Source organism: Carcharhinus amblyrhynchos, chromosome 6 (genome assembly GCF_965287045.1).
Source record: "Carcharhinus amblyrhynchos chromosome 6, sCarAmb.v2.hapA, whole genome shotgun sequence".
Classification (NCBI taxonomy): domain Eukaryota; kingdom Metazoa; phylum Chordata; class Chondrichthyes; order Carcharhiniformes; family Carcharhinidae; genus Carcharhinus; species Carcharhinus amblyrhynchos.
Window position 1 is genome coordinate 91,370,814 of NC_137329.1, and position 26,230 is coordinate 91,397,043.

Genomic DNA, 26,230 nt, shown 5'->3' on the forward strand with positions numbered 1-26,230 from the left:
GTACCAGGATGTTGCTGGAACGTTTTAGTTATGAAGATAGATTGGACAGACTGGGGTTGTTTTCCTTGGAGCAGAGGAGACTGAGGGGAGACTTCATTGAGATGTATAAAATTATGAGGGGCATAGTTAGAGAAGATAGGAATAAACTTTTCCTCTTGGTGGAGCAATCAATGATTATTGGGCCTAGATTTAAGGAAGGGATGTGGTAAGGTAAGGTAAGGTAGAGGGGATGTGAGGAAGAACATTTTCACCCTAAGGGTGGTGGGAGTCTGAAACTTACTGCTTGAAAGGGTAGTAAATGCGGAGACCCTCATAACATTTAAGTATTTAGATGTGCACATGAAATGCCAAGGCAAAAAGGCTATGGACCAAGTACTAGAAAATGGGAATAGAATAGCTGGTGGTTTGTCTTTGATTGGATTAGAGGCAGTATGCTGAAAGGCCTTTTCCTGTGATTTTGATTTGGTGTATTATTCTCAGATGTATTGGTATAGAGTGAAAAGTATTATTTCTTGCGTGTTGTACAGACAAAGCATACTGTTCACAGAATACATAGGGGAGGAGGAAAGGAGGCTGCAGAATGTAGTGTTACAGCCATACCTAAGGTGTAGAGAAAGATCGACTTAATGGTAGGTCCATTTAAAATTCTGATGGCAGCAGGGAAGAAGCTTTTCTTAAGTCGGTTGCTACTTGATATCAGACTTTTGTATCTTTTTCCTGGTGGAAGAGAGTATGTCTGGAGTTCATAGAGTCCTTGATTATGCTGGCTGCTTTTCCGAGGCTGCGGGAAGTGTAGGCGGAGTCAATGGATGGGAGGCTGGTTTGCGTGATGGACTGCGCTACTTTCATAACCCTTTGTAGTTTCTTGCGGTCTTGGGTAGAGCAGGAGCCATACCAAGCTATGATACATCGGAAAGGATGCTTTCTATGATGCATCTGTAAAAATTGATGAGAGTCGTAGACAAGCCTAGTATCCCCTGAGAAAGTAGAGGTATTGTTCGTCTTTCTTAACCTTGGCACCGGCCTGGAGGGATTTGGACATGTTGTTGATGCTATATACCTCTATAACTCATTTACAATTTTACAACAATTATAGAAAGGTTACAGTATGGAAGGAGACTGTTCAACCCTCTCTAGGGAGAACAAACAAACCTGCTGCAATCTATCCACAAAACTGAAGTCCCTCAACTCTTTACTGCACCCTCTCTAAAGCCTTTGCTTCCTTTCTAAAACACAGAATTGGACACTATTCCAGTTGAGCCCAAACCAATGTCTTTAGTTGTTCATCATAGTTTCTTTGCATTTTTAACCCATGGGCTAAGTTTTTTTTATGTCCCAGAATGGCAGAAATGGAGGTGGGAAGCAGATTTGGGATAGCACCTAACATATTCCACCACAGGGAAATTTTCTAGGAGATGCTATGGTGTGTGCAGACAATTTTCATATTTAAGGTCCAAATTAGGAGTCATTTTGACCACATTTTGGCATTTTGCCAGGTCCAGAGTGGCCAACCACCCCATTCAGCAGCCAGAAAATTAATCCCTGTAGCAGTTTGGAGGAGTTTGCCATTCAATCAGAAGAATTTGTCTATTTGGCCCCCTCAACAAAAAATAAAATATTTTCTTTGTTGCAAGAACCTCCATTTTGAGGAGTGCCTCAGCAGTTCTCACCTGTTTGTAAGGCTGCCAAGGCTGTAGAGCTTCTGGTCATGTGAACGGAGTGGTTGCATTTGAAGCTTGATCACTATCTTTAATTGGATGGTGAGCTTGGAGGTAGCCAATTAAGTGACTGCCTCCAGGAAATTGACTCCCCTGCTGGTAAGTGATCCTGATGTCAAGGCTCCAAAGCCCGCAGGAAGTCCCACTCTCTGCTTCTATTTTAACCACTTTCTCAAGCTGCCCTGTACCTTCAACAATTTGTATCCATATACCCTCTCTTTGCTACGTGTTTCCACCTATGCAATAATTTTATATTGCTTCTACTTATTCTTTTTTCCAAATATATCACTTCACACATTCTTGCATTAAATTTAATTTACCATGTGTCCACCTATTCCATCAGATATGTCCCCTTGACACCTATCACAGGTCACAATACTTACAAATTTTGCATTATCTGCAAATTTTGTAATTGTGTCCTCTATACCCAAGTATAGTTCGTTAATGTGTATCAAAAAAAGCAGCAGTCCTAGTAATGACCCTTGGTAATCCCATTGCATTCCTTCCCCCAGTCAGCAAAAGCAACTCTTGTTTTCCAACATTTTATATCCATACTAACAGTTTGATTCCTGGCTTGGTTCACTGTCTGTGCAGAGTTTGCAGTATCTACTTCAGTAATGTCTGTATCTGGATGTTTAATTCCATTGTACAATTCAAATTGTCTTAACCCACCTGGTTAATGTTTGAAGTTTAATGTCCAGATTTGTGAAATCAACAGTATTAACCATGAACACTCCTGCACAATAGCAGTTGCTATTATCATTAATGAATTCCCTCCTCCAGTGACCTTTTGAGCCACTAAACCATTTTTGCTCCTTATTTGTCACTTAACAATCTCTGTGTTAAATAAAAAATATAACTCTCGAAGTTGAGAGGGACACCAATCAGGTAAATGCATTTTAGTAAAATCCAATAAAACTGAGATCCCTTCATAGGAAACATTGTCATGTAAAACTTTATTCAAGTTTGCTATGATTACAGCATTTTAGGTTCAGAGTTATGCACAGGGCAATAATAAATTATTGGTGCAGATGAAAGAGAGAAACAAAATTTAAATTTGGATTTCAGGAGGTTTATGTACCAAAAGTACTGAAAAGGTAGGTTAAACTCTCCAACATATTTGATGTTTAAAAATGATCTAAATTTGCTTAATAAATGCCTTTTGTCACAATTACCCTTATAAATGTAACCTTCCACAGTCAGAACTCAAAATCTACCTCCTACTAGCATGCACATGCTATGTTCTTTTATGATCCAATTAACACTATATACTCAAAGTACAAGTAAGAAGTAATTCAAATGATTTTCTACCAGTTTAACAAAGTATAAGGGAAACTCCTCCATCATTTCATCTACTTTTTCTTTTTTTATGAATAACGTGATTTGCACATATGGTTTGTTTGTTCCTCTTCTAAGCGTTTTCAACTCTTGTAACTCCAAATAATTAAATACTAGGAAAAATCCTGTCATCGGTTGTAATGTCGTTGACACTCTCTAGAACCCTTAACTTTTCACAGAAAATTGACTCTCAACTTATTGACATTTAGGTACATTGAATCAAACAGACTTTACATGTTCACATGTGCATTACTTAGAAAACACTCATTCAATATTGGAAACACACAAAACAAACAGATATTACTTTGTAAAATTATCCCACATTCAAATGGTGGCGTCATGAACTGAGAACATGTTCCAATGTATCCTTCTTTGAAACGCAAAACTCATACAGACTCTCTTTCCATTATCCTTTACTTGCCAATAAAAATTAAAACTTATTTACCTCTTTAGAGTTTAGATAACTTCTCATTGATATGAGTTGGCTATTTTATGCACTTAATTTATTCAATCAGTTAAATACCAGAAACTGTAACGCTTAAATATAACCAATCACTTTAACTCAAAAGGCAACAATAAGAAAATCTCAATGAGTCAGGTTTCAATTATCGCTAGGTTGTGAAAAACAATCTTGAAGTCTTGAAGCAAATAGATTTGTTACTCATGACCCATCTATTTAAAACAAAACACAAAAAAAATTTGGTTTGGAGCCAAGTTGGTTAAGTTGGTCTCAAATATCTGTCGAATTAAAAAAAAATAAAATTCTTAATTGCCAAATTAGGAACAGAGGATGGTGAAATCTCTGTCAGGTAAGAAAATACTGGTGTGGAGTTTGCACATTCTCCTCTTGGCTGCGTGGGTTTCCTCTGGATGCTCCGGTTTCCTCCCACAGCCCAAAGGTGTGCAAGTTACGTTGATTGGCCATGCCAATATTGCCCTTTAGTATCCTGAGATGCATAGGTTAGAGGGATTAGCAGGTAAATACGTAGGGATATAGGGGTAGGATGGGATTGTGGTTGATGCAGACTCGATGGGCCAAATGGCCTCTTTTTGCACTGTAGGGTTTCTATGATTCTATGATTCTTTCTAAAACACAGAAGTAAAACACATTCCAATGTGATGATGTCACGATTTCTTCAAGACAAAGATAAAGGAAACAGCACATTGTTCCCTCCCAGCTTTAAATCCTTTATCACAATTTGAACCCAGGATTATTCAAAATTCAAATTAGTTATTTCAAACTCCAATTTATGTACTTTGACTTTAAAATTTCAATTTACTTTCCAAAAATTGCTTTCAAAATAACTTCCCACGTATATATGTATTTATATCTTATATCTCTTAAGCATGAATGACCATTGATTATACTTAAAAGGTTAAGAAATTCCAAAAATTAATTTCAATTTAATCCAATCCAGTTTCCAATTTTTATTTAAACTCTGTATCAAACTCATTATTTTAAAAATCACAATTAGAAGGAGAACATTAAACATTAAATCAAATAACAACAAAAATATCTGCACAACCATTTTATTAAACACTCAGACACACATGGAAGCTTTCAACATTCACTCCACAGCAGTTTATTTTTCATTCAAACTCAACATTTTAAACTGGGATGAAAATAAAACATTCAAAGGAAGTAAAGAAAATAGATTAAGACAGTCACTTCACTAACTTGGTACGCTTTAAACTGACTCGTAGGCAATATATTTACCTCTTTCTTTTGTTTCTGCTTTTCCTACCTTTCTTCTTCCTTCCAAACTGTAATCAAACTCAAAAACAAAAGTAAGTTTAAGAAATCTTAAACTTTAACAGTTTTAAAACTTTCTTAGCCCCTTTGAAGTTAAATCAAATTGTAAAGCCCACAATAAATATTCCTTAAGAACAAAACAATGGCACTGACAACTCCTGCTCGCAATCTAATGCAACAACAACCACCTACACTTAACAAGCAACCAGACCACACAAACACATTGAAAATACAAAAACGACTCAAATTATCAGCTCAACCTCAGATTTTCTCCAACCAATTTTTTCACCTTGCCAATTAAGTTAAAATATTTCCCTGGTAAGGTGAAAGAACAAAGTTCCTTTCTCTCTCAATTCTGTAACACCACACTGCACACTCCCCTCCCTCCTTTCTAAAAAAAAAGGACCCCTTGTTGTTCTTTGTGATATTGGTGAGGGTTTAAGATCCTTACCCAACATGGTCTGTTTTAATGGGGTTCATTGGCATAGCATTTTCTAATAACGCAAGACTATCCATTAGCGGAGACAATTACGTCTGCATTCAGAACTGCATACAGTGGTGGGATTCTTTAATACATTCATTCCTTCCCAATCAACAACATCACTTGATAATTCCATGCTCTCCTTGTAACTAATAATCACAGGATTCATCAAACCAGGGACAAATTCTAAACTTACTGAGGAATTAGGCACCTCCAGAAAAGGAAGTGAGGATCCCCAATCAATGCAACGTGCAAAACCGGCATTCTTTTCCAGATACAATCCACAACCCATTCCATAAACACCATCTCGCTCAGACTCAACTGTCTCAAATACTGACAGCATCTCTATCTGCATTGGCAACTGAGATTTTAATTTATTAATCTCCTGCTGGAACTTGGAGTAATTAAAACTTTGATTCACTTCATTAACTTGGTACACTTTAAACTGACTCATAGATAATATAATTACCTCTTTCTTTTGTTTCTGCTTTTCCTACCTTTCAATGAAACTACTGATTTTCTTCTCTTAACTTCTCAACTAACTCTCATAATTTCCAACACGCCTTTGAACTTCATTTCCTTTGATTTCTCATTCTGTAACTTTTCTAAGACTAATAATCACGACAACTTTACTCAATTTTAACAAACATTTTCCTTTATCTCTATTTCTCTCATTAAAACATCTCTGACTCACGGATTCCAAGCTGGAAAAACATACTGTAGCATTTTACCCATTTCTCTAGGCTTAGTCCCAGGAGAACAAAAGTGACTGAAGGGGTGCAGTGCCTGCTGATTTACCAGTAAGTCCCTCTAAGTCAGTTGGTATCAAGAACATGATGAACAACCCCTCACTACTCCAGAGTTAGGTTTTAGCCTTGCCTCATGGTCAACAATAGAGTTCACCCTTCTCCTTGATTAACCTTTCTTCAAAATCTCACTTCTAGATTAACCAAGGAAGGAAGGAAGTACAGAAATGTGAATCAAAATACTACCGCTTTGACAAAGGGTCATTTGAACTCGAAACATCAACTTTTCTCACTCCTTACAGATGATGCCAGACCTGCTGAGAATTTCCAGCATTTTCTATTTTGGGTTTCAAATTCCAGCATCTGCAGTAATTTGCTTTTATCCATCCTATTTTCTGTTGTCTTCAGCTCTGACAAAAGGGTCATCCAGACTCAAAACTGTTCTCTCTCCACAGATGCTGTCAGACCAAATGAGATTTTCCAGCATTTTCTGTTTTGTTTCAGATTCCAGCACCCACCGTAATTTGCTTTTATCTTTGTCTTATGGATGTTTAGTATAAGGCCCGTGCTCCTGAATACCTCAGTGTACACCTCACAGATAATGCCCCAGACACCACCATCACCATCCCTGGGGATGTCCTCCACCAGAGATGATGGCAAGTGGTCGACAATAAGGACAAAGGATGCCCTGGGCATCCTCAACTAGATTCTGGACCCCAAGATGCCTTTTTGTAAGAATTCAAAACATCAGCTGATTACTACCTAATGCCTCCACCCTCAGCTAATGGATCAATACTCCTCCATTTTGAACACATTTGATGGAAGCACGGATGTGGCAAGGGCACAGAACGTATTTCAATGTCTATCATCAAAAATGGCTTGGTAACATCACTACTGACCAAGTTAGCTGTGTTCTTAAGGGCATATCTGCTGGCTTGGGTTTCAGCAGGTGGTGAAGGAACCAAAAGAGGGAAAAACCTACTCGGCCTCATCCTCACCATACAATCAGTCACAGGTGCATCGGTCCATGAAGTATTGGTAGGCGTCATCACTACACAATCCATGTGGAGACAAAGTTCCATCTTCACACTGGGATACCCTTTATTGTGTTGTGTGGCACTACTACCATGCTAAATGGAATAGATTTTGAGCAGATCTAGAAATACAAAACTGGGCATCTATGTGGCACTGTGGACCAGCAGGCAGCAACAAAATTATATACAAATGAATCAATAAATTCATGACCCAGCATTACCCCGTACTACCATTACCATCACGCCAGCATTCAATCCTGGTTCAAATGAAGAGTATAGGAGGACATGCCAGGAGGTGTACCTGGCATGCCTAAAGATGAGTTGTCAACTTGGTGAAATAGCAATACAGGACAACTTGCATGGGAAATAGCAAAAACAGCATGTGATTGACAGCCCTAAGTGATCACACAAAGGATCAGATCTAAACTTTGCAGTCATGCCACACTCTGTTTTGAATGGTGGTGGTCAATTAATCAGCTCACTGGAGAAAGTGACTCCACAAATATCCCCATTATAAAAGATGGGGGAGCCCAACACATCAGTGCAAAAGTCAAGTCTGAAACATTTGCAATCACCTTCAAACTACTGCCCACACTATATAAGGTGAAGTGTCGCAAGCAAGTAGTAATTGCAGCTTCAGATTAAAATGAACCAACATTTCAGACTTCTGGGAAGCATCTTTGACATCCTTATATGCTTTCTCACATTTTGTTGTTCAGTCCCATGGCTGTTTCACGCATAGTAAATTATGCAATGACTCAATATATAGCTAAATTAGGAACAAATTTGCCATAATAGTTTACTAATCCTGGAAAGGACTTCAATTGCATCACATTTGTTGGACCTAATGCTTCTAAAATATCTTTCATCTTTTTATGTAGGCCTTTACAATCAATAACATGACCCAAATACTGAACTGATGTTTGGAAAAAGTCACATTGTTCCTTCTTGATACACATACCATTTGCTTGAATGTTTCAATGTTGCTTCTAAATTATTCAGGTGTTCTTTTTCACTGGACTCTGTAATTAGAATACCATCCTGGTAACATTGTACACCAAAAAGACCATTTAAAATTTAATACAATCTTTGGAATAGAGCTGGTATGGATGTTATTCCAAAAAGCAAACTTTTACAAGGAAAAAGACCTTTATGAGTCATGATGGTAAACAATGGTTGAGATTCAGAGGCTACGTTCATCTGTAAATATGCTTGTAAAAGATTGATCTTGCTGAATTTCTGTGCATCTGATAACCTAGTAAACAAATCTTCAATTAAAGGAAGGAGATATTGATCCGCACACCACATTGGATTCATGGTTGTTTTAAAATCACCACAATTATAAAATGAACCGTCTGTTTTCATCACAAATATGATGGGGGTAGCCATCAGTTACTGATTGTAACCAGCTCTAACATACCAGTGTTAATAAGTTGTACTAATTCTTCTTCAATTTTGGAACGAATTGCATATGGCACCATTCTTGCTTTGAGACTTTTTAGTTGGGTTATTAGACTTTATCTTGAGTTTCACTTGAACTCCCTCCATTGAGCTACATGTCTTTTCGAACACAACTTGTATTTATCCAGAAGATGCTGGAGGTCTGTTTTAACATCGACCAATCTATTGACAGCTCTACAGTTAAGCTTAATCTTCTGCAGCCATGATCTCCCAAATAGAGCAAGAAGATTACCACAGACCAAATGGAGAGGCAATTCTGCTGTATGTCCATTCGACTCTGCTGTTTGTCCATTCAACTCTGCTGTTTGTCCACTACATTGATTGTGATGGTACCTTACAACAGCATGATCTCTTCTGTGTATGCCCTTAAAATCACATCAGCAGGTTTGAAAGGAAAATGCTTCAGCTTTTATTAGTATGTATTCTCAGGAATAAAAGATACAGCAGCACCGGTATCAACCTCCATCCTAATAGATTGTCTACTTAACTTCAGAATCACCCTGATTCACCCTGTATGGATCAGATGTTCAGTTGGAGCATTTCAACATATTTCTGGACATTCTCTTCACAGTCATAATTCTTCTCTTCCATGTTATGAATTATTTTTGTAGAATGCAACTTCTTCTTAAAGGTAGCCAAATTCTTCTTCTGAATATTCTTCTCAGGGAAACTGCTAGCCCAACAAGCTTTTTCAATGTGACCCATTTTGCCACAATTCTTGCACTGACTTTCCTTGCTCCAGCATTCACTCACTGAATGGCCCATTTTGACACATTGTGACATGCTTGCTGTATTTTGACTTCTTCTGGGTGGGGATGGTAAAGAGGTGTGAGGAATGAGAGCCTGAACAGTTTCTGAAACAAATGGGATGAAGTCCCAGAGAACTGAGGAGGACCTTTCAACCAACTCACCTTGGCACTTGTCCACCCACATGGCTGCATACACTCTGCTTCCAAGGTCAGCAGGCCTGACTTCATCCTGAACCTGCAACTCCAAAGTAATAATCATGCCACTCAGGATACTTTCTACCACCTTCAGCTGCTTCATCCCTGATCTTACCTCCATCATCAGGTTTGAAGCAGAGATGTTCACTGATTATTGCACAATTTTGAGCACCATTTGCAATTCCTCAAATACTGAAACAGTCTATGTTCATATGCAGCAACATCCAGGCGATTTTCAGGCTTGAGCTAACATGTGACAAGTAACATTTACACCACACAAATAATCATCACCAACAAGAGAGAATCTACTATTTCCCCTTGACATTTAATATCATTACCATCACAGAATCCCCCACTATCAACATTCTAGGGCTAATAATTTACCAGAGATTTAACTGAAACAGCCATATAAATACTGTGGCTACAAGAGCAGATCAGAGGCTGGGAGTTCTGCAGAGAGTAATTTACCTCCTGGCTCCCCAAAGCCTGACCAGCATCTGCAAGGCACAAGTGAGGAGTCTCTCCATTTATCTGGATGAGTGCATCTCCAACAACACTCATTAATCTGAAGACAATTCAGGACAAAACAGTCCTTTTGATTAAATCCGCCTCCTTCAACATTCACTTCATCCACCTCCTTCGACATTCATTTCATCCACCATCAATGCACAGTGGCAGCAGTCTGTACCATCTACGAGATGCACTGCAGCAACTCAAAGCCTCTTTCAACAGCACCTTCCAAACTATCACCTCTACCACCTGGAAGGACAAGGGCAGTAGATGCATAGGAGAACCACCACCTGCAAGTTCCACTCCAAGCCTCACACTATCCTGACTTGGGTGTATGTTGCTGTTTCTTCACGTCATTGCGTTTCCTACTGTTTGATTTGCTCCTAAGTGCTCTGTCTAAGCTACCCTATGTGCCCGAATGTAATAACAGGAAAATTTGTATAAATAAGTCTAAACGAAGAATCTACTTCGTATGATCATAACTGCTTAAGTTTTTTTTATTCTGGTTTTCTTATTGATAGTTTGAATAAATTGTTAATCTGCTTCACTATTTTTAAACCTGGTTTATGCCAGCTCTTAACTTTTGATTTTCCATTGAGTATAAATTTAGTTTCTTAGCATAACTTTAATAAATCACTGCTGTAAAATTTGGAATCACCTTTATGGCATTTCAGTCAGCCATGTTATTTTTTTCTTTCATGCAGCGCTTGGTATCCATGAATATGCCTTTAAACAGTGATGGTACAGTCATGTTCAATGCAACTCTCTTTGCTTTGGTTCGAACTGCGTTAAGGATCAAAACTGAAGGTACAATATTCTACAATATTTACCAATTTGTCTGTTTTAAGATCAGTAAGTTATAATAGATTTTAACATTGATATGTTGATTAAATGCTTATTTTGGGACATTGATTTCAAACATGGTTATTTTGAAGGAAACAAAATAAGATTTTCTGGTCTCAGAATAGTTGCAGACCAATGTACTGCAGAGGATGTGTTGCAAAGCTCCTCAAAAGTCCTAACTCAAGGACTCTGGGAATTGTCTAGGAACTTTGTACTTCTGATTGGCAATTCCCCAGCTCCCAGAATTCTCCAAAAACTTATTAAACCCTGAGTTAATCAGAGGGGGAGATTTCTAGCCCTGCATGTTCATGCACAGAACTGGGGCTGTGCAAGGTCAAAGAATCATGGGGAAGGGGCCCAACATCTTTCAGACCAATGAGAAACCCTTTTGAGATTCTCTCCATCCATACATAATCTGGTTCCTGCCCTGCAAGGGAGGGAGCCAGATTAGCTATTTAAATATTCATTTAAATATGCTTTGTCTGTTTCAAGCTGGATTCTCCCTGCTCCCGGAATTCTCCAACCCATGGGTGCAGTGAGAACCTGTCGCTGAACACTACTGATCTCCACAAATGGGCATGAGCAGAAAATCTCCCCCACTATCACTACCCCTATTTAAACATTACAGGTGGGGGGGGAATTGTTTGATGAATTGAGTTGGATTCTGCCCTTAATTTACATAGCCGATGTCTGAAATTCAATGTCCTATTTCAACAGGGAATTTGGAACAAGCAAATGAAGAACTTCGAGCTATTATCAAGAAAATCTGGAAACGTACAAGTATGAAGTTGCTGGATCAAGTTGTGCCACCAGCAGGAGGTGAGCCCCCTCCAGATATGGAGCAGCTTGAAAAATGGAAATTGCTATCTCACAATTACATATAATTAACCAACCATATGATAAGACATGATGTTATAGCAGGGAACACTTCAGATAGTTGATAGATGAAAGACTTCTCCATTTTATCCATGTAACTTTAGTTCCTCATCCCTGGAACCATTCCATTATATTACTTCAGTTGCTTCTCCCAGGCCTTCATGATTTTCCTAAATAACGGTGCCCAGAATTGTTTGTAGTACTCCAACTCAGGCCAACGTAGGGCTAGCATAATTCTGTCTTTCGTACTATTTCTGCTATTTATGAAGCCCAAGGTACCGTACAATTATTAGCTGCCTCATTAACCTGTTATGCTGCTTTCAAAAAGTTATACACAAACATCCCTAGGTACTCTATTCATGCAACCGAGCAGAAACCTGTACCTTTTAGCTTCTATTGCCTCTCTTCACTCTTCCTAACCAAAGTGTACCACCTCACACTTTCTGTATTGAATTTATGGTTATGTTCTTCATGGTTAACACAACAGGATCTCTCACGTATGCTTTAATCCAAGTTTCAAGAATGCTGACATTTTGGGTGCAAAATTCTGATCAGTAATGCTGATGAAGCCTATAGAAGCTGAATATTTCCAAAATGTTATTATAGCCTTCCATAGAAAAAGGCACATATGTGTTGGAAACAGCTGAAGTGATGGTGTCATCATTTCAGAGCTTTACTGGCTAATGTGACACCCATTTTCCAAGTGTAAATCATGTAGCTCTGTTCATTTGTCTCTCACCAAAGATCAAATATCCATCTGCAAGTAGGGATCTGTACTATGGCTATTTAGAGAGCCAAGCAACAAATTTAGGTGATTTATTTCTGCTGAGGCTGAGGCCCAGATTATTATCCCTGGGTCAGGTTGCAGAGTCGGGAGGTTGGGAACATAGTCTGCCCCTGTGCTTCAGCATTGTATTTAAACAGATGAAGAATAATAGTCAAATGAAAACCATCACTCCAGCCGTTAACCCCATCCTATATGCTATCCATGCAGACCAATGCCAGTCCATGTGCTCCCCACACTTCATGGCTCCTCACACTCCCTATGCTAACCCATTCTCTCCAATCTGCTCACCCATTACCCCGCACATCACATATGCCAACCCATGCTCCTCTGCCCATTACCCACATACCTCACTATGAATTTAGTGCCAACTAATGTCAACCTAGTATTCTTGGACAGTTCCTTGACAGTTTTAACACTTCCTGGATAACTTTGTGACTTTCTGGACAGCATGGGCAACTTTGACAGCTGAAAATTCTTTAATAGTCCCTTGAGAGCTGGACAATTCTTTGATATCTTGACAGTCCCAATGACATTTTGCATAAATAGCACCTAACCATTTTGTGGAGACAAAAGCAAAATATTTGTTCATTTCATCTGCCATTTCCTTATTATCTACTATGAAGTCCCCATTGTTATTCTCTGAAGGACCAACACACATTTTATGCTGCACTCCTTTTTAATACCAATAGAAATTCTTGCTACCCATTTTTACATTTCTACCTAGCTTCCTCTCATAATCCAATTTCTTTTTCCTGATTAATCTTTTAGTCATGGTCTGCCACTCTCTTTATTCTGACCAATCATCTGACCTGCTACTCATCTTTGTGCAGTTATATGTTTTTTTCCTTAATTTTGGTACTTTCCTAAAAATTTTTTGTTAACCACGGATGACAGGTCTGTCCCTTAGAATTTTTCTTTATAGTAGGAATTTGAGTATTGATCTACCGTCAAGCCTCATATCCCAGGTCATTTCAGAAAGCTTTGCTTCCATGCCCACATAGTTGCCCTTATTTAAGTTTAAAATACTAGTTTTAGACCTGCTCATCGCCTTTTCAAACTAGATGTAAAATTCAGTCATATTCTGGTTGCTGCTACCGAGGGATGAGGTCGCTAATCAATTCTGTCACAATCCACAATACCAGATCTAATATAGCCCACTCCCTAGTTAATTCCAGAATGTACTGCTCTAAGAAACTATCTCAAAATTATTCTATGAGCTCTTCATTCAGGCTGCTATTGTGAATTTAATTTTGCCAGTTTATATTTAAGGTAAAATCACCAATGGTTTTTACTGTCCATTTATCACAAGCCCAATTTTTTTTTATACTTTGTCCTACATTGTGGTTACTGTTAGGGGCTTGTAGACTATTCCCACTAATGACTTCTTTCCCCAACTGTTCCTCATCTCTACCTAAACCGATTCTACATCCTGATCTCTAGAACCAAGGTCATCATGGAATTCTATTTGAAATGTTTGTTAATGTTCCATACTTCCTAATTCAGAACAAAGTTGCTACACTCCTATAATAAAGATGCATGAAGATACATAGTGTTGGTTATGATTTACTTCATTTAATATAACTGCAATATAGTTTATAACACCTTTATATTCCAGATGATGAAGTTACTGTGGGGAAGTTTTACGCTACCTTCCTAATCCAGGATTATTTCAGAAAATTCAAGAAGCGCAAAGAACAAGGCATTGTTGGGAAAGCTGCACCGAAAAATGCACTCTCTCTACAGGTATATTTGAGAAATCTTTCTTAATTTAAATATTATACTTGTTCTGAAAGTGCTTTGTATGCTGTAAATTTCCATCTTAGATGTATTGGGATGAGAAGATGTCTGATGGTGACCTACCTCCACTGCAGAAAAGGCCACTACGGGGTGGCTGGAAAATTCCGGCATTTGTCTCATCTTTTAATTATTTTCTTCATTACTTTAGTTGTCCTTTCAGCATTTCAATGCAAAAAATGTTCGACTTTGTCCTCTACTAGAGCAAGGAAACAAAGAGCATAGCTCAGATCAGGAAGTTTCCTGACTCCTGGACCACCCTTGGTAGAAAGTACTCTGAGTAGCATAATTAGTACTCTGGAGTTGCAGGTTCAGGATGAAGTTAGGCCCTCTGACCTAGGAAGCAGAGTGTATACAGCTGTGTGGGCAGACAAGTGCCAAGGTGAGTTGGTTAAAAGCTCCTCAGCTCTCAAGGACTTCATCCTGGTTGTTTCAGAAACTGTTCAGGCTTTCTGGCTCTCAATCCTCACACTTCTTTACCACACCCACCCTCCTATCCCCCAAGGTTCCTCATCTCCCCAGTGCCAACTCAGTGCTACCTTATACCCCCATCTATTCTTATGGCCCCTTATACCCTCATTTCAACTTCACAGTTACTACCAGTGTCCACCATGGGCAGTTCCCAGGAGCTGGATGGAAATGAAAAAAGAAATAAACTTTTAATGATCTAATAGATTTCTCACTTCTACATATTTGATGGTGAAAACAACCCTCACATAGAACTCATTCGAAGCTTGTAAATCTCCTCAAGTGATTAATCTCTTATAAAAACAAATACATTTCTATTCCTATTTCACATCAAAGTAGCCTTTTTAAACTGTCTATCAAACTGTGAGACAAGATCCCACTATAGCAATAACTATAGTCTTTGAAATGCAGCCAGGGCATTCAAAGGCTACATTAATAACCCTTGGAGAAATGTCAACAAAAATTTCATTTAAAGTGAACAACAGGATGCTACTGTTTTTTTTCCAACCTGTAGCACAGCCTATCAATCAAAGTAGTCCAACAGAGGGGTTTTTTGATCTTGCGGGTACAGAGGGGTTTTTTTAATCTGTCAGTGACAGCCAGTCTGTTTATTTCAAGAGGATTTCAAAATCCATGACAGTTATGTTGACACTGTACACCCTTTAAGAGAACTTACATCTACTCCATCAATTCATGACTGCCACTCTGCACATTAATGTCTTTCAACTGCCAAAATGGTGTTTGCATCAAATACTTTGCTGAGATCAGCTTTCTCTCCTGTGTGAGTCTCACCCAGTCAAAAATTGTATCTGCTGGAACTGGGGGTGGAACTTCCACCAACCATTTTTAAAGGTCATCAGAATCCTCTTAATTCTGCAGAAATCTGGCCCCAAATGGTCTTGACTATGTAATGAAACCTTGAACTGGCAAATAGCATAAGTATGAGGTTGCATGAAGCAATATTTTTACTTTACTCAGAATTTTGTGAAGTGTATTTCCAGGTGTAAACAAAATACAGGTCACCTGCTCATACCTATGCCAGGAATTCAAACCTTATAAGGGGCTTAATTTTATGCCCAGGAAACTAAGTGCAGTGACTGGTGGGTTAAATGGCATGTTTCCTGCTGTGCAGTGCTGCAGGATATTGCAACTGAATTTATGCTTGGAGGATCATTAATTATGCACCAGCAAGCAGATCTCTTAATCACATAGTGGAGGGTGCATTGATTTGTCTGCCCTGCTTTCACTTAATGGGGTTGAAGATCCTAGTGCCAAAATGAAACACTAGGCAAACACACACATTCATACTTCTGCCATCCAGCTGGCAATGCCAATGGGCAGAGCCTTTGGGGAGGGGTGTGGCCTCGGGGGGAGTGGATCTGAAGGACAGTCCTGCATGTGGGCAGCTGCACATTCTGCAATCGAGGAAATCAGTGCAGCGATTCACCTGGGGGAATGAACTGGGGGTGGCAAGCGACAGGAGGGTGGGTGGCGATGGTTTGGCCCCAAGGACAAAGCAGAGTTTAGCCCTAAAGTTTAGCCACAACTCCTGGAGGCTTTAATAAGGCTTTGCCAACACCAAAGTCTCCTCTACTCAAGGGACATTTTCAGGACATCCACAACCTCACCAGCTTGGAAGACAGTCACAAAAGAAGCCCCTACTATGGGCAGCGAAAAATGAAATGTCCTCAGTGCAGGAAGAGGATGAATGACCTTATCCACACCATCATGATACATAAATCTTCAACTCACCCTAAACTCTCACTCTCATGATATCATGCACACAAAGGGGACGATTAAGTACCGAACGAGTGTGAAAATGGGAGAGAATTGCACTGACTTTTCTCGGCAAGAGAAAATTCAAATATTATGCCGCTTAGAGAAAAAAAAGAGGCAAAGCATGATATGCGCCAGTAGGGGAGTGGACAGAGTCCATCCACGCTGGGAAGTAGCTGTTGAGTGTTAAACAGGATTATCACACATGCGCAAGATCTCCCAGTGCCCTGTTTAAAGTGTATATAATTAGTGTAATATGAATCTGATGCTCCCCCCAGCCTCCCAATCGCCACCCCCCGGTTCACTCACCGCCTGCTGTCGTCTGCCACCCCAGTTCACTCCCCCCACATGATCGCCGCGTCATGATTTTCAATTAAAGAGTGCGCAGCAGCCCACACACAGACTATCCTTCATACTCCACACCCCCTTATGCTACACCCGTCCCCCTTGCCTCTGCCCGTTAGCATTGCCGGTGCCTGCAGGGGCTCACTAATAATATTTAAATCAATCTCGCACCAGCAATCTAGTACTGGTATCGGTGCGACAGGCAAGAAACTGGGTGCAAACCTTACTGGCTCACAATGCCAATCAACCAGCATGACAAGCAGGTAAGATCATCCCAAAGGGGTACATTCCTTAGGAATGTCACACAATATTCACAGGGGAGATACCAGCATTGAATGCCCCATGTACCATTTAACATCACCAGCAACTCACCAATTCTGTGCAGAAACAGCATCTTCATCCCTTAATAGGGAGGGCTCAGCTCACACAGCAGGTGTGTATGCTTTCCAATCTCTGCTCCTTCCTTTCCAATCACATTCCATCCTTTGTCTTCATGCAATCCAAGATCACCCACAACAAGAAGGAAAGATCCTAGACTGGAGGAGGGATGGCCGACATTCTGGAGCCCACTTATTTTGAAGAGGGTGCCACTAAGTTGGCAAGGGATGACAGGAATGGCTTCTGTAGGAGAAGCAAGATCAGCTTGTCTCAGCAACCCAGAACATCGGAACCCTCAATGAATTGATCCCATCCTGACAATGAGTAACATGGAATCTTATACTCAGCCTACTCATGAACTAATTATACCTTGTCTCTCTCACAGGCCAGCAGGCCCAGACAGACCACCAGAGTAAGCCCCAATTCATAAGCCATCTCAGAGGAGGATGCTGAGGATGAACATGTGTCACTGCATTCAATTGCACCTATCACCAGTTCAGATGCACACACCCCAGTGGGTCATGGTTTTAGATTAGACTCAAGGTCACATTCTGGGGAACACCAACACTGACATGTCTCTGCTGTAATCAAAGGCCATGACAGCCCAGGTGTCTGGCACTCGGAAGAATGCTGGAGAACAGGCACTTGGTGTGTCCGAGTCAGATGATGAGCCTCTGGAAATGGCAACAGCAGATAGGAAAGAGATAATCAGCAGATGAAAGCAAAAGATGGAGAAGTTCCTTCAAGTTTAGTTTGAAGTCATGGTTTGACATGTGAGCAACTCAAGATTTCCATGTGAAGCATGGTAGCTGCCTTAGAAACCTTGGTTCAGCAGGTTCTGCCAGATTTGTGCTCCAGCATTCTAGACATAGGTAGGATCCATGAATGGCTAGGTGAGAGAAGGGCGGAAGTATCTGGACCTCATCCCAGGAGCCTTCTTTCCTCAAGAAGTCAGCAAAGCTCCTTGGGCACCCATAGAGAGGTGGATCAACAGCTTAATACTCCAGGGTTATCCACCAGGTGATCCTTTACCCTCTGCCTATTACCTCATCACCTGTAACTCCACAGGCCAAAAACAGTGCCTGCCTCACAGCAAGAGTGCCCCTACAGACCTCAGTTGTCTAGACAATGCCTGCCAAGATCATCACGGGCAACAAATAAATCCCCGGGACCTGATGAAGTGTATCCCAGGACATTGTGGGAGGCTAGGGAGGAAATTGCGGGTCCCTTAGCCAAGATATTTGAATCATCAATAGTCATGGATGAGATGCCTGAAGATTGGAGAGTGGCAAATGTGCCTTTGTTTAAAAAGGGTTGCGAGGAAAAGCCTGGGAACTATAGGCCAGTGAGCCTCACATATGTAGTGGGTAAATTGTTGGAAGATATTTTGATAGACAGTATCTACAGGCATTTAGAGATGAAAAGACTGATTAGGGACTGTCAGCATGGCTTTGTGAGTGGAAAATCATGTCTCACAAATTTGATTCAGTTTTTTGAAGGGATAACCAAGAAGGTAGATGAGGACAGTGCAGTTGATGTTGTCTACAGGGACTTTAGCAAGGCCTTTGATAAGATACCGCATGGTAGGTTGTTGCATAAAGCTAAATCTCACGGGATCCAGGGTGAGGTATCTTAAGTGGCTACAAAATTGGTTTCTTGACAGAAGGCAGAGGGCGGTTGTAGAGGGTTGTTTTTCAAACTGGAGGCCTGTGACCAGCAGTGTGCCTCATGGATCAGTGCTAGGTCCACTGTTGTTTGTCATTTATATTAATGATTTGGATGAGAATATAGGAGGCATGGTTAGTAAGTTTGCAGATGACACTAAGATTGGTGACATAGTGGACAGTGAAGAAAATTATCTCCAATTGCAACGGGATCTTGATCATTTGGGCCAGTGGGCTGACAAATGGCAAATGGAGTTTAATTTAGACAAATGCGAGGTGATGCATTTTGGTAGATTGAACCAGGGCAGGACTTACTCAGTTAATGGTAGGGCGTTGAGGAGAGTTACAGAGCAAAGAGATCTAGGGGTACATGTTCATAGCTCCTTGACAGTGGAGTCACAGGTGGACAGAGTGGTGAAGAAAGCATTCGGCATGCTTGGTTTCATTGGTCAGAACATTCAGTATGGGAATTGGGAGTCTTGCTAAAGTTGTACAAGACATTGGTAAGGCCACACTTGGAATACTGTGTGCAATTCTGATCACCCTATTATAGAAAGGATATTTTTAAACTAGAAAGAGTGCAGAAAAGATTTACTAGGATACTACCAGGACTTGATGGATTGAATTAAAGGAGAGGCTGAATAGACTGGGACTTCTTTCTCTGGAGCGTAGGAGGCTGAGGGGTGATCTTATAGAGGTCTTTAAAATAATGAGTGGCATAGATCAACTAGATAGTCAATATCTTTTCCCAAAGGTAGGGGAATCTAAAACTAGAGGGCATAGGTTTAAGGTGGAGAGGGGAAAGATACAAAAGTGTCCAGAGGGGCAATGTTTTCGCACAGAGGGTGGTGAGTGTCTGGAACAAGCTGCCAAAGGTAGTAGTTGAGGCGGGTACAATTTTGTCTTTTAAAAAGCATTTAGATGGTTACATGGATATGATGGGTATAGAGGGATATGGGCCAAATGTGGGCAATTGGGATTAGCTTTGGGGCTTTAGAAAAAAAGGGCAGCATGGACAAGTTGGGCTGAAGGGCCTGTTTCCATGCTGTAAATCTCTATGACTCTATAACAGGGTGTAGCCGTCAGTAGGTTGCCTCCTCATCGGCTGCAAATGTCAGGGACGCATCAAGAAATAGCAGCAAGGTTCAAAAAAGTAAGGAATTCTGAGTTGACAATGGGGGCATGGGTGTTTACTCACTGTACAAAAAATGCACCTTTGTAAATATACCTTCTGTTCATGACAATGATCTCATGGTTTGAATGCATCGTTCACATGCATCTATGGGACAAGTAACGTTTGTACCACAAAATGCCAGGCAATGACCATCTCCAAATACAAGAGCAATTCAGAAGCTCAGAATCCTGTGACAAGTAACTCAACTTCTGACTCCCCAAAGCCTGCAACATCTACAAGACACATGTCAAGAGTGTAGTGGAAAACTCTCCACTTGCTTGGGTGAGAGCACCTCCAACAACACTCAAGACACTCAACACCATCCAGGACAAAGTAACCTGCTTGATGAGCACCACATCTGCAAGCATACACTCTCTCCACCACCGATGAACAGAAGCAGTCATGTGTACCATCTACAAGATGTGCTGCAGGAACTCACCAAGAGTTCTAAGACTACACCTTTCAAACCCATGGCCACTACCATCTAAAAGGACAAGGGCAGCTGACACATTGGGAATGCTGCCACCTGAAAATTCTGCTGCAAACCACTCACCATCCTGATTTAGAAATATATTGTGCGGTTTCTTAACTGTTGCTGGGTCAAAATCCTGAAACACCTTTCTTAATAATATTGTGGGTGTAACTACACTACCGGACTGCAATAGTTCTTGACAAAGGGCAATTAATGATGGGCAATAAATGTCGGCCAACGATGCCCATGTCCCACGAATGAATAAACAAAAATTGTGGTGTGAAGCTGTAAGGTCCACGCTCCTGTTTCATTCCTGATTTCTTCTAGGCGAGATGGTAATTAAAATTCCCCCACAATATCTGCAAAACAATATATAAATGCAAATTTTCACACTTTAAAAATAAACTTTTAGACTTTGCTCTTTTACCCTTTTGTTTCTTGCTAGGCTGGTCTGCGTACTTTGCATGACATTGGCCCTGAGATTCGTCGCGCAATATCTGGGGACTTGACAGCAGAAGAAGAACTGGAAAAAGCAATGAAGGAGGCTGCTTCAGCTGCATCTGAAGATGACATTTTCAGGGTAGGTTTTACATAAGATAAAGCTGATAAAGGTATTTAACAAAGAACAAAGAACAACACAGCACGGGAAACAGGCCCTTCGGCCCAACGAGCCCGCGCCGCTGTCCCACTGTCTCAGTGACCTATTCATGATTTTAGTCTACGCCTAACGTGCGAGGATCAGGGAGGTCCAATTTAGGGACAATTTAGTACCCAATCAATCAGCCTAAAAGCACATCTTTGGGGATGTGGGAGGAAACCGGAGCACCCGGAGGAAACCCACGCAACCACGGGGAGAACGTGCAAACTCCCACAGACACAGGCCCAAATCCATGTGTCCGCACAGTAACAGAGATAGTCTCTGAGCTGTCATGTTGCCCTCGAGATGGTCCAGTTTAAGCACACTAACGACATGAAGCAATAGGCAACTCCCAAAGCAACGTCCAAGAGCAGCCCACTACAACCTGCCGCATGCATGCCCCTTGCTGGATTTAAATGCCTGTGGAGACAAAAAAAATTCATTATTAAACAGGCAAAGACTAACATCCCTGAGGCAAAACATATTCCCGAGCCTACAATGTTTAGTAAGGCCTACTATATCCCCCTATATGTAGCCCGCTCATGTGGCTGTCTAAGTGACTCTTAAACAACCCTAGCGTGCCTGCTTCCACCACCTTACTCGGCAGTGCATTCCACACCCCCACTACCCTTTGCGTAAAAAACTGCCCTCTAATATTTGTCTTATACCTAGCCCCCCTCACCCTAAGCCCGTGACCCTTTTCCCCCAAAATCCTGTAACAGTAATAATCGTTATAGTTAGTATTTTATTGGCTGAGCAGCATGTTTTTCTTGCGCTTATTTTTGATATTATTTCATTGCTTATAACATTAGTTAGGATTTTACAGATCTCAAAAAGGTAGGCCAGGAACTTATCTCCCTCGATTTCGGCAGACCTGCAGCCATTTAACAATTCGAGGAGCAATAATTAGCTGGAGGCAAAACATGCTCCCTTTACTGTGGAGGATGTCCCACCTCAGAGCTGCCAGCCAATCTGATTGGCCAGCAGTTCTGTAGTCCCAGCAGCGCCCCTGGGAACCATGGCAACTGCTGTAACAATACCTTGGCCCATGGGTTTTAAGTACTAGTAGCTCCAGCAAACAAGTGTGGAAGTCTCATAGGGGGGACAGGAGGGGAGGGGAGGAGAAGGAGGATCATGTGGGAGGGTCAGGGTCTAGTTGGAAAGGCCAACAGGCTGGACACTATTGGGAAAGGGTACTGAGAAGCCCCCTCACCAGTTGTGCACAAGGCTTAAGCAGGCTTAATGTTGAGTTTCCCCTGTGACACCCCCACCCTGTCTTTAACCTCCTGTCATAGAATCATAGAACCCTACTGTGCAGAAAGAGGCCCTTCGGCCCATTGAGTCTGCACCAAACACAATCCCACCCAGGCCCTACCCCCATATCCTGACATATTTTACCCATTAATTCCTCTAATCTACGCATTCCAGGACACTAAGGGGCAATTTTTTTTAGCATGGCCAATCAACCTAACCTGCACATCTTTGGACTGTGGGAGGAAACCAGAGTATGTGGAGGAAACCCACACAGACATGAGGAGAATGTGCAAATTCCACACAGACAGTGACCCGAGCCGGGAATCGAACCCAGGTCCCTGGAGCTGTGAAGCAGCAGTGCTAACCACTGTACTACCGTGGCGCCCCTGTCATCAGCCCCAAAGTCATGGCTATGCCGAAAGCGGTCATTAATTGGCCATATGGAGAAAGGATGGATGGCTCGCCAGTGGGAAGATCACCCAAGGAATTCCCACCTCTCCCAGCCCCTCCCACAATGCACTCACCAGATGGGACCTATAAAATGTTGCCTATTAAGCCCATAATTTACACAATATAAAATTATATTTTGTACCTTTGAGAGATTCTACAGGATAGTTGGGTGGTCAGTAGACAATCCTTTGAAACACCCACAGTGTTGAAACACCCATGGGGTGGCACAGTAGCACAGTGGCAGGTCGGCACAGTAGCACAGTGGTTAGTACTGCTGCTTCACAGTGCCAGAGACCCGAGTTCGATTCCCCTTCTTGGATCACTGCCTGTGTGGAGTTTGCACGTTGACCCTGTGTCTGCGTGGATTTCCTCCGGGTGCTCCTGTTTCCTCTTACATTCTGAAAGACGTGCTGGTTAGGTGCATTGACCTAAACAAGCACCAGACTGCAGCAACTAGGGGAATTTCACAGTAACTTCATTGCAGTGGTAACGTAAGCCTTACTTGTGACTAATAAATAGACTACTTTTTGTCTCATCATTCAGCAATATTGTATGCCATCCATTTCACACTTGAAAATTTACCACTGTTGAACCATCAAACTACCACTGTTGATCCATCAAACTGTCAATTTGCATTGAACTTGATTTGCTGATTCTGGAGATTATTAATTCCTCCTGTAATTTGTTGCTTTACTCCTCTCTGATTTAGTGTCATCTGCAAATGTAAAAATTGGGTTTTTATTTCCAAAGTCCAAATGATTAATGTGTACTATGAACAGCACAGATTCTTGTGGAACATCACTTCCCATCTTCTGCCACTTTGCATAACTAGGGGTGGCACGGTGGTTAGCACTGCTGCCTCACAGGCCAGGGACTTGGGCTCAATTCCCGGTTGGGTCACTGCGCAGAGTCTGCACATTCTCCCACATCTGTATGGGTTTCCTCCAGATGCTATGGTTTCCTCCCTCAGTATGAAAGATTTGCTGGTTAGGTGCATTGGCCTTGCTAAGTTCTTCTTCAGTGAACCAAACTGGCACCAGGGTGTGGCAATTAGGGGGATTTTCGCAGTAACTTCATTCCAGTGTTAATGTAAGCCTACCTATGATGCTAATAAATAAATTTTTAAAAACTACCTTTTATTTCCACTCTGCTTTCTGCCTTGAAGTGGAGATGCCGGCTTGGACTGGGGTAAAACACAAAGAAATCCCACAACACCAGTTTAAAGTCCAAACAAGTTTATTTGTAGCAAAAGCTTCAAGCTTTCAGGACAGCCTGTCCCTTCGTCAGGTGGCTGGGAGCTCTGATCCACTCACATTGTCTGTACCTTTAAGTATTGATTAGCTGTAAAGACTCACATTCCAATCGTTATGCATGTAAATTGAGTTTGTGTCTTTGTGTCATTTTTATGATCAGAACTCCCAGCCACCTGACAAAGGGACAGGCTGTCCCGAAAGCTTGAGGTTTTTGCTACAAATAAACGGGTTTGGACTTTAAACTGGTGTTGTGGGATTTCTTTGTGTTCTGCCTTAAAGCCAGTTAGCCTCCATTCTGCCACTTGTATTCTGAATCTACATTCTCTGTTCTTATTGGAGGCCTTTTGAAATCCAGAAAAATTACATCTCCTGCTTTGCCATTGCCTACCTTTTATGTTACTTTCAAAAATATCAATAAAGTTGGTCCGTCAAAATTTTACCTTATGACATCCATGCTGACTATTGATTATCATATTTCTAATTTCTTGGTGTTCTACTATTTTCTCCTTATAAAAGATTCCAGTAATTTTCACTTCTGATATTAAGCTGACTGATCTATAATTTCTTGTACAGGTTCTGTCCTCCATTTTAAATATAGGAATTACATGAACAATCCACCAGTCCTCTAGCATTACCACCTGTACTAACAAGCTATTTTTGTATGAGCAATACAGCCTGTTTTATCTCTTCCCTAGATTGTTTTAAAATATGTGGATGCAATCCATCTGGACGCCAGAGGCTATATTGTCTTTAAGTTTCTTTGGCAAATTCAATATATTTCCTTGTTTATTTTAAAGGCTGCAGTATCTCATTACTCATCTTATAATTTGATGTCATGTCTACCAGTTCTCTCTCCTTGGTAAATACCAAGGTGAAGGAATTATTTAATAATTCAGCAATGTCTCTACCATTATCTTTGGTATTATCCTGTCTATCCCCTCTTAATGGTCCTATTCCAATCATTGCCTTCCTTTTTTATTGATATGCCTGTAAAGAAGTTTAGTATTTAGTTTTGTATTCCTTGATAATTTAATTTCAAAATTAGTCTTTGCCCTTGTTCTTTGATTTCTCTCCTTGCCTCTTCCTATTCTCTCTTATCATGTAATATTCTGCTGTCTATATACTAGGTATGCCCATTTCCTAACCTTCATTTGTTTCCTTTTGTCTTTAGAACATAGAACATTACAGCGCAGTACAGGCCCTTTGGCCCTCGATGTTGCGCCAACCAGTGGAACCAATCTAATGACCCTCTAACCTAAACTATTCCAATGTTATCCATATGCCTATCCACTGACCATTTGAACGCCCTTAAAGTTGGCGAGTCCACAACTGCTGCAGGCAGGGCATTCCACGACCTTACTACCCTCTTGAGTAAAGAAAATTCATGGAGTCCCACTGATGTTTAGTTTGTTCTTTCTGGTGGAATATATTTCCTGCACACTATTCAACACATTTTTAAATGTTTCCATTTGTCATTCAGGATTCTAAATAATTGTATGTCAATATAGTTGCCCACTTTATTTTCCCAATTTTTATTTTCAGTCTCTCAAAAGTCAGTTTTTCTTCAATCTGTCAAATTGGCTTTCATTATACTCATGGCCTTTCCTATTATTTTCTTAAAATGTCTTATATGATTGTCACTATTGCTGAGAATTTTCCCTATTTTTATTTCACTTATCTGCTCTGGTTTATTCCCCATTACTAGATTCAAGAGCAAGTCTTCCCTTGTTGGGATTTTCACATACTGGGTTTAATAGGAATCCTGTATGCATTGTAGGAACTCCAATCCAGGATAGTTGAGATTTCCCATAATTAGCAATCAATGAGCAGAATTTTACAGTCTCCTCCAGAAGATTTGAAGGCATTGAGGGCTCATAAAATTCAATGCGTGGCCTGACGGTCCTCTACCCACCCTCTCCCAAGCTGTCTCTTGCTGGATTTGTTAGGTGGCCTGCCTGGGCTTGGGTCTGTTAAATTAGTGTCCAATTAATGGCTAGCTAATAGCAGTGTGGGTATTTACAGTACATCTGCTGCAGGGGTTCAAGAACACAGCTCACCACCACTTTCTCAAGGG

At 40.9% G+C, this 26,230-nt stretch overlaps 1 protein-coding gene across 1 annotated transcript in view; it reads left to right on the forward strand.

Moving 5' to 3' along the window:
- Positions 1 to 26,230, forward strand: part of cacna1c (calcium channel, voltage-dependent, L type, alpha 1C subunit) — a 1,035,639-nt gene that overhangs the window by 938,216 nt on the left and 71,193 nt on the right. The window contains exons 39-42 of the mRNA XM_080190924.1: positions 10,690 to 10,792; positions 11,546 to 11,647; positions 14,107 to 14,234; positions 21,008 to 21,142. Coding sequence (XP_080047050.1) covers positions 10,690 to 10,792; positions 11,546 to 11,647; positions 14,107 to 14,234; positions 21,008 to 21,142 — 468 coding nt within the window. The remainder of the gene's footprint in view (positions 1 to 10,689; positions 10,793 to 11,545; positions 11,648 to 14,106; positions 14,235 to 21,007; positions 21,143 to 26,230) is intronic.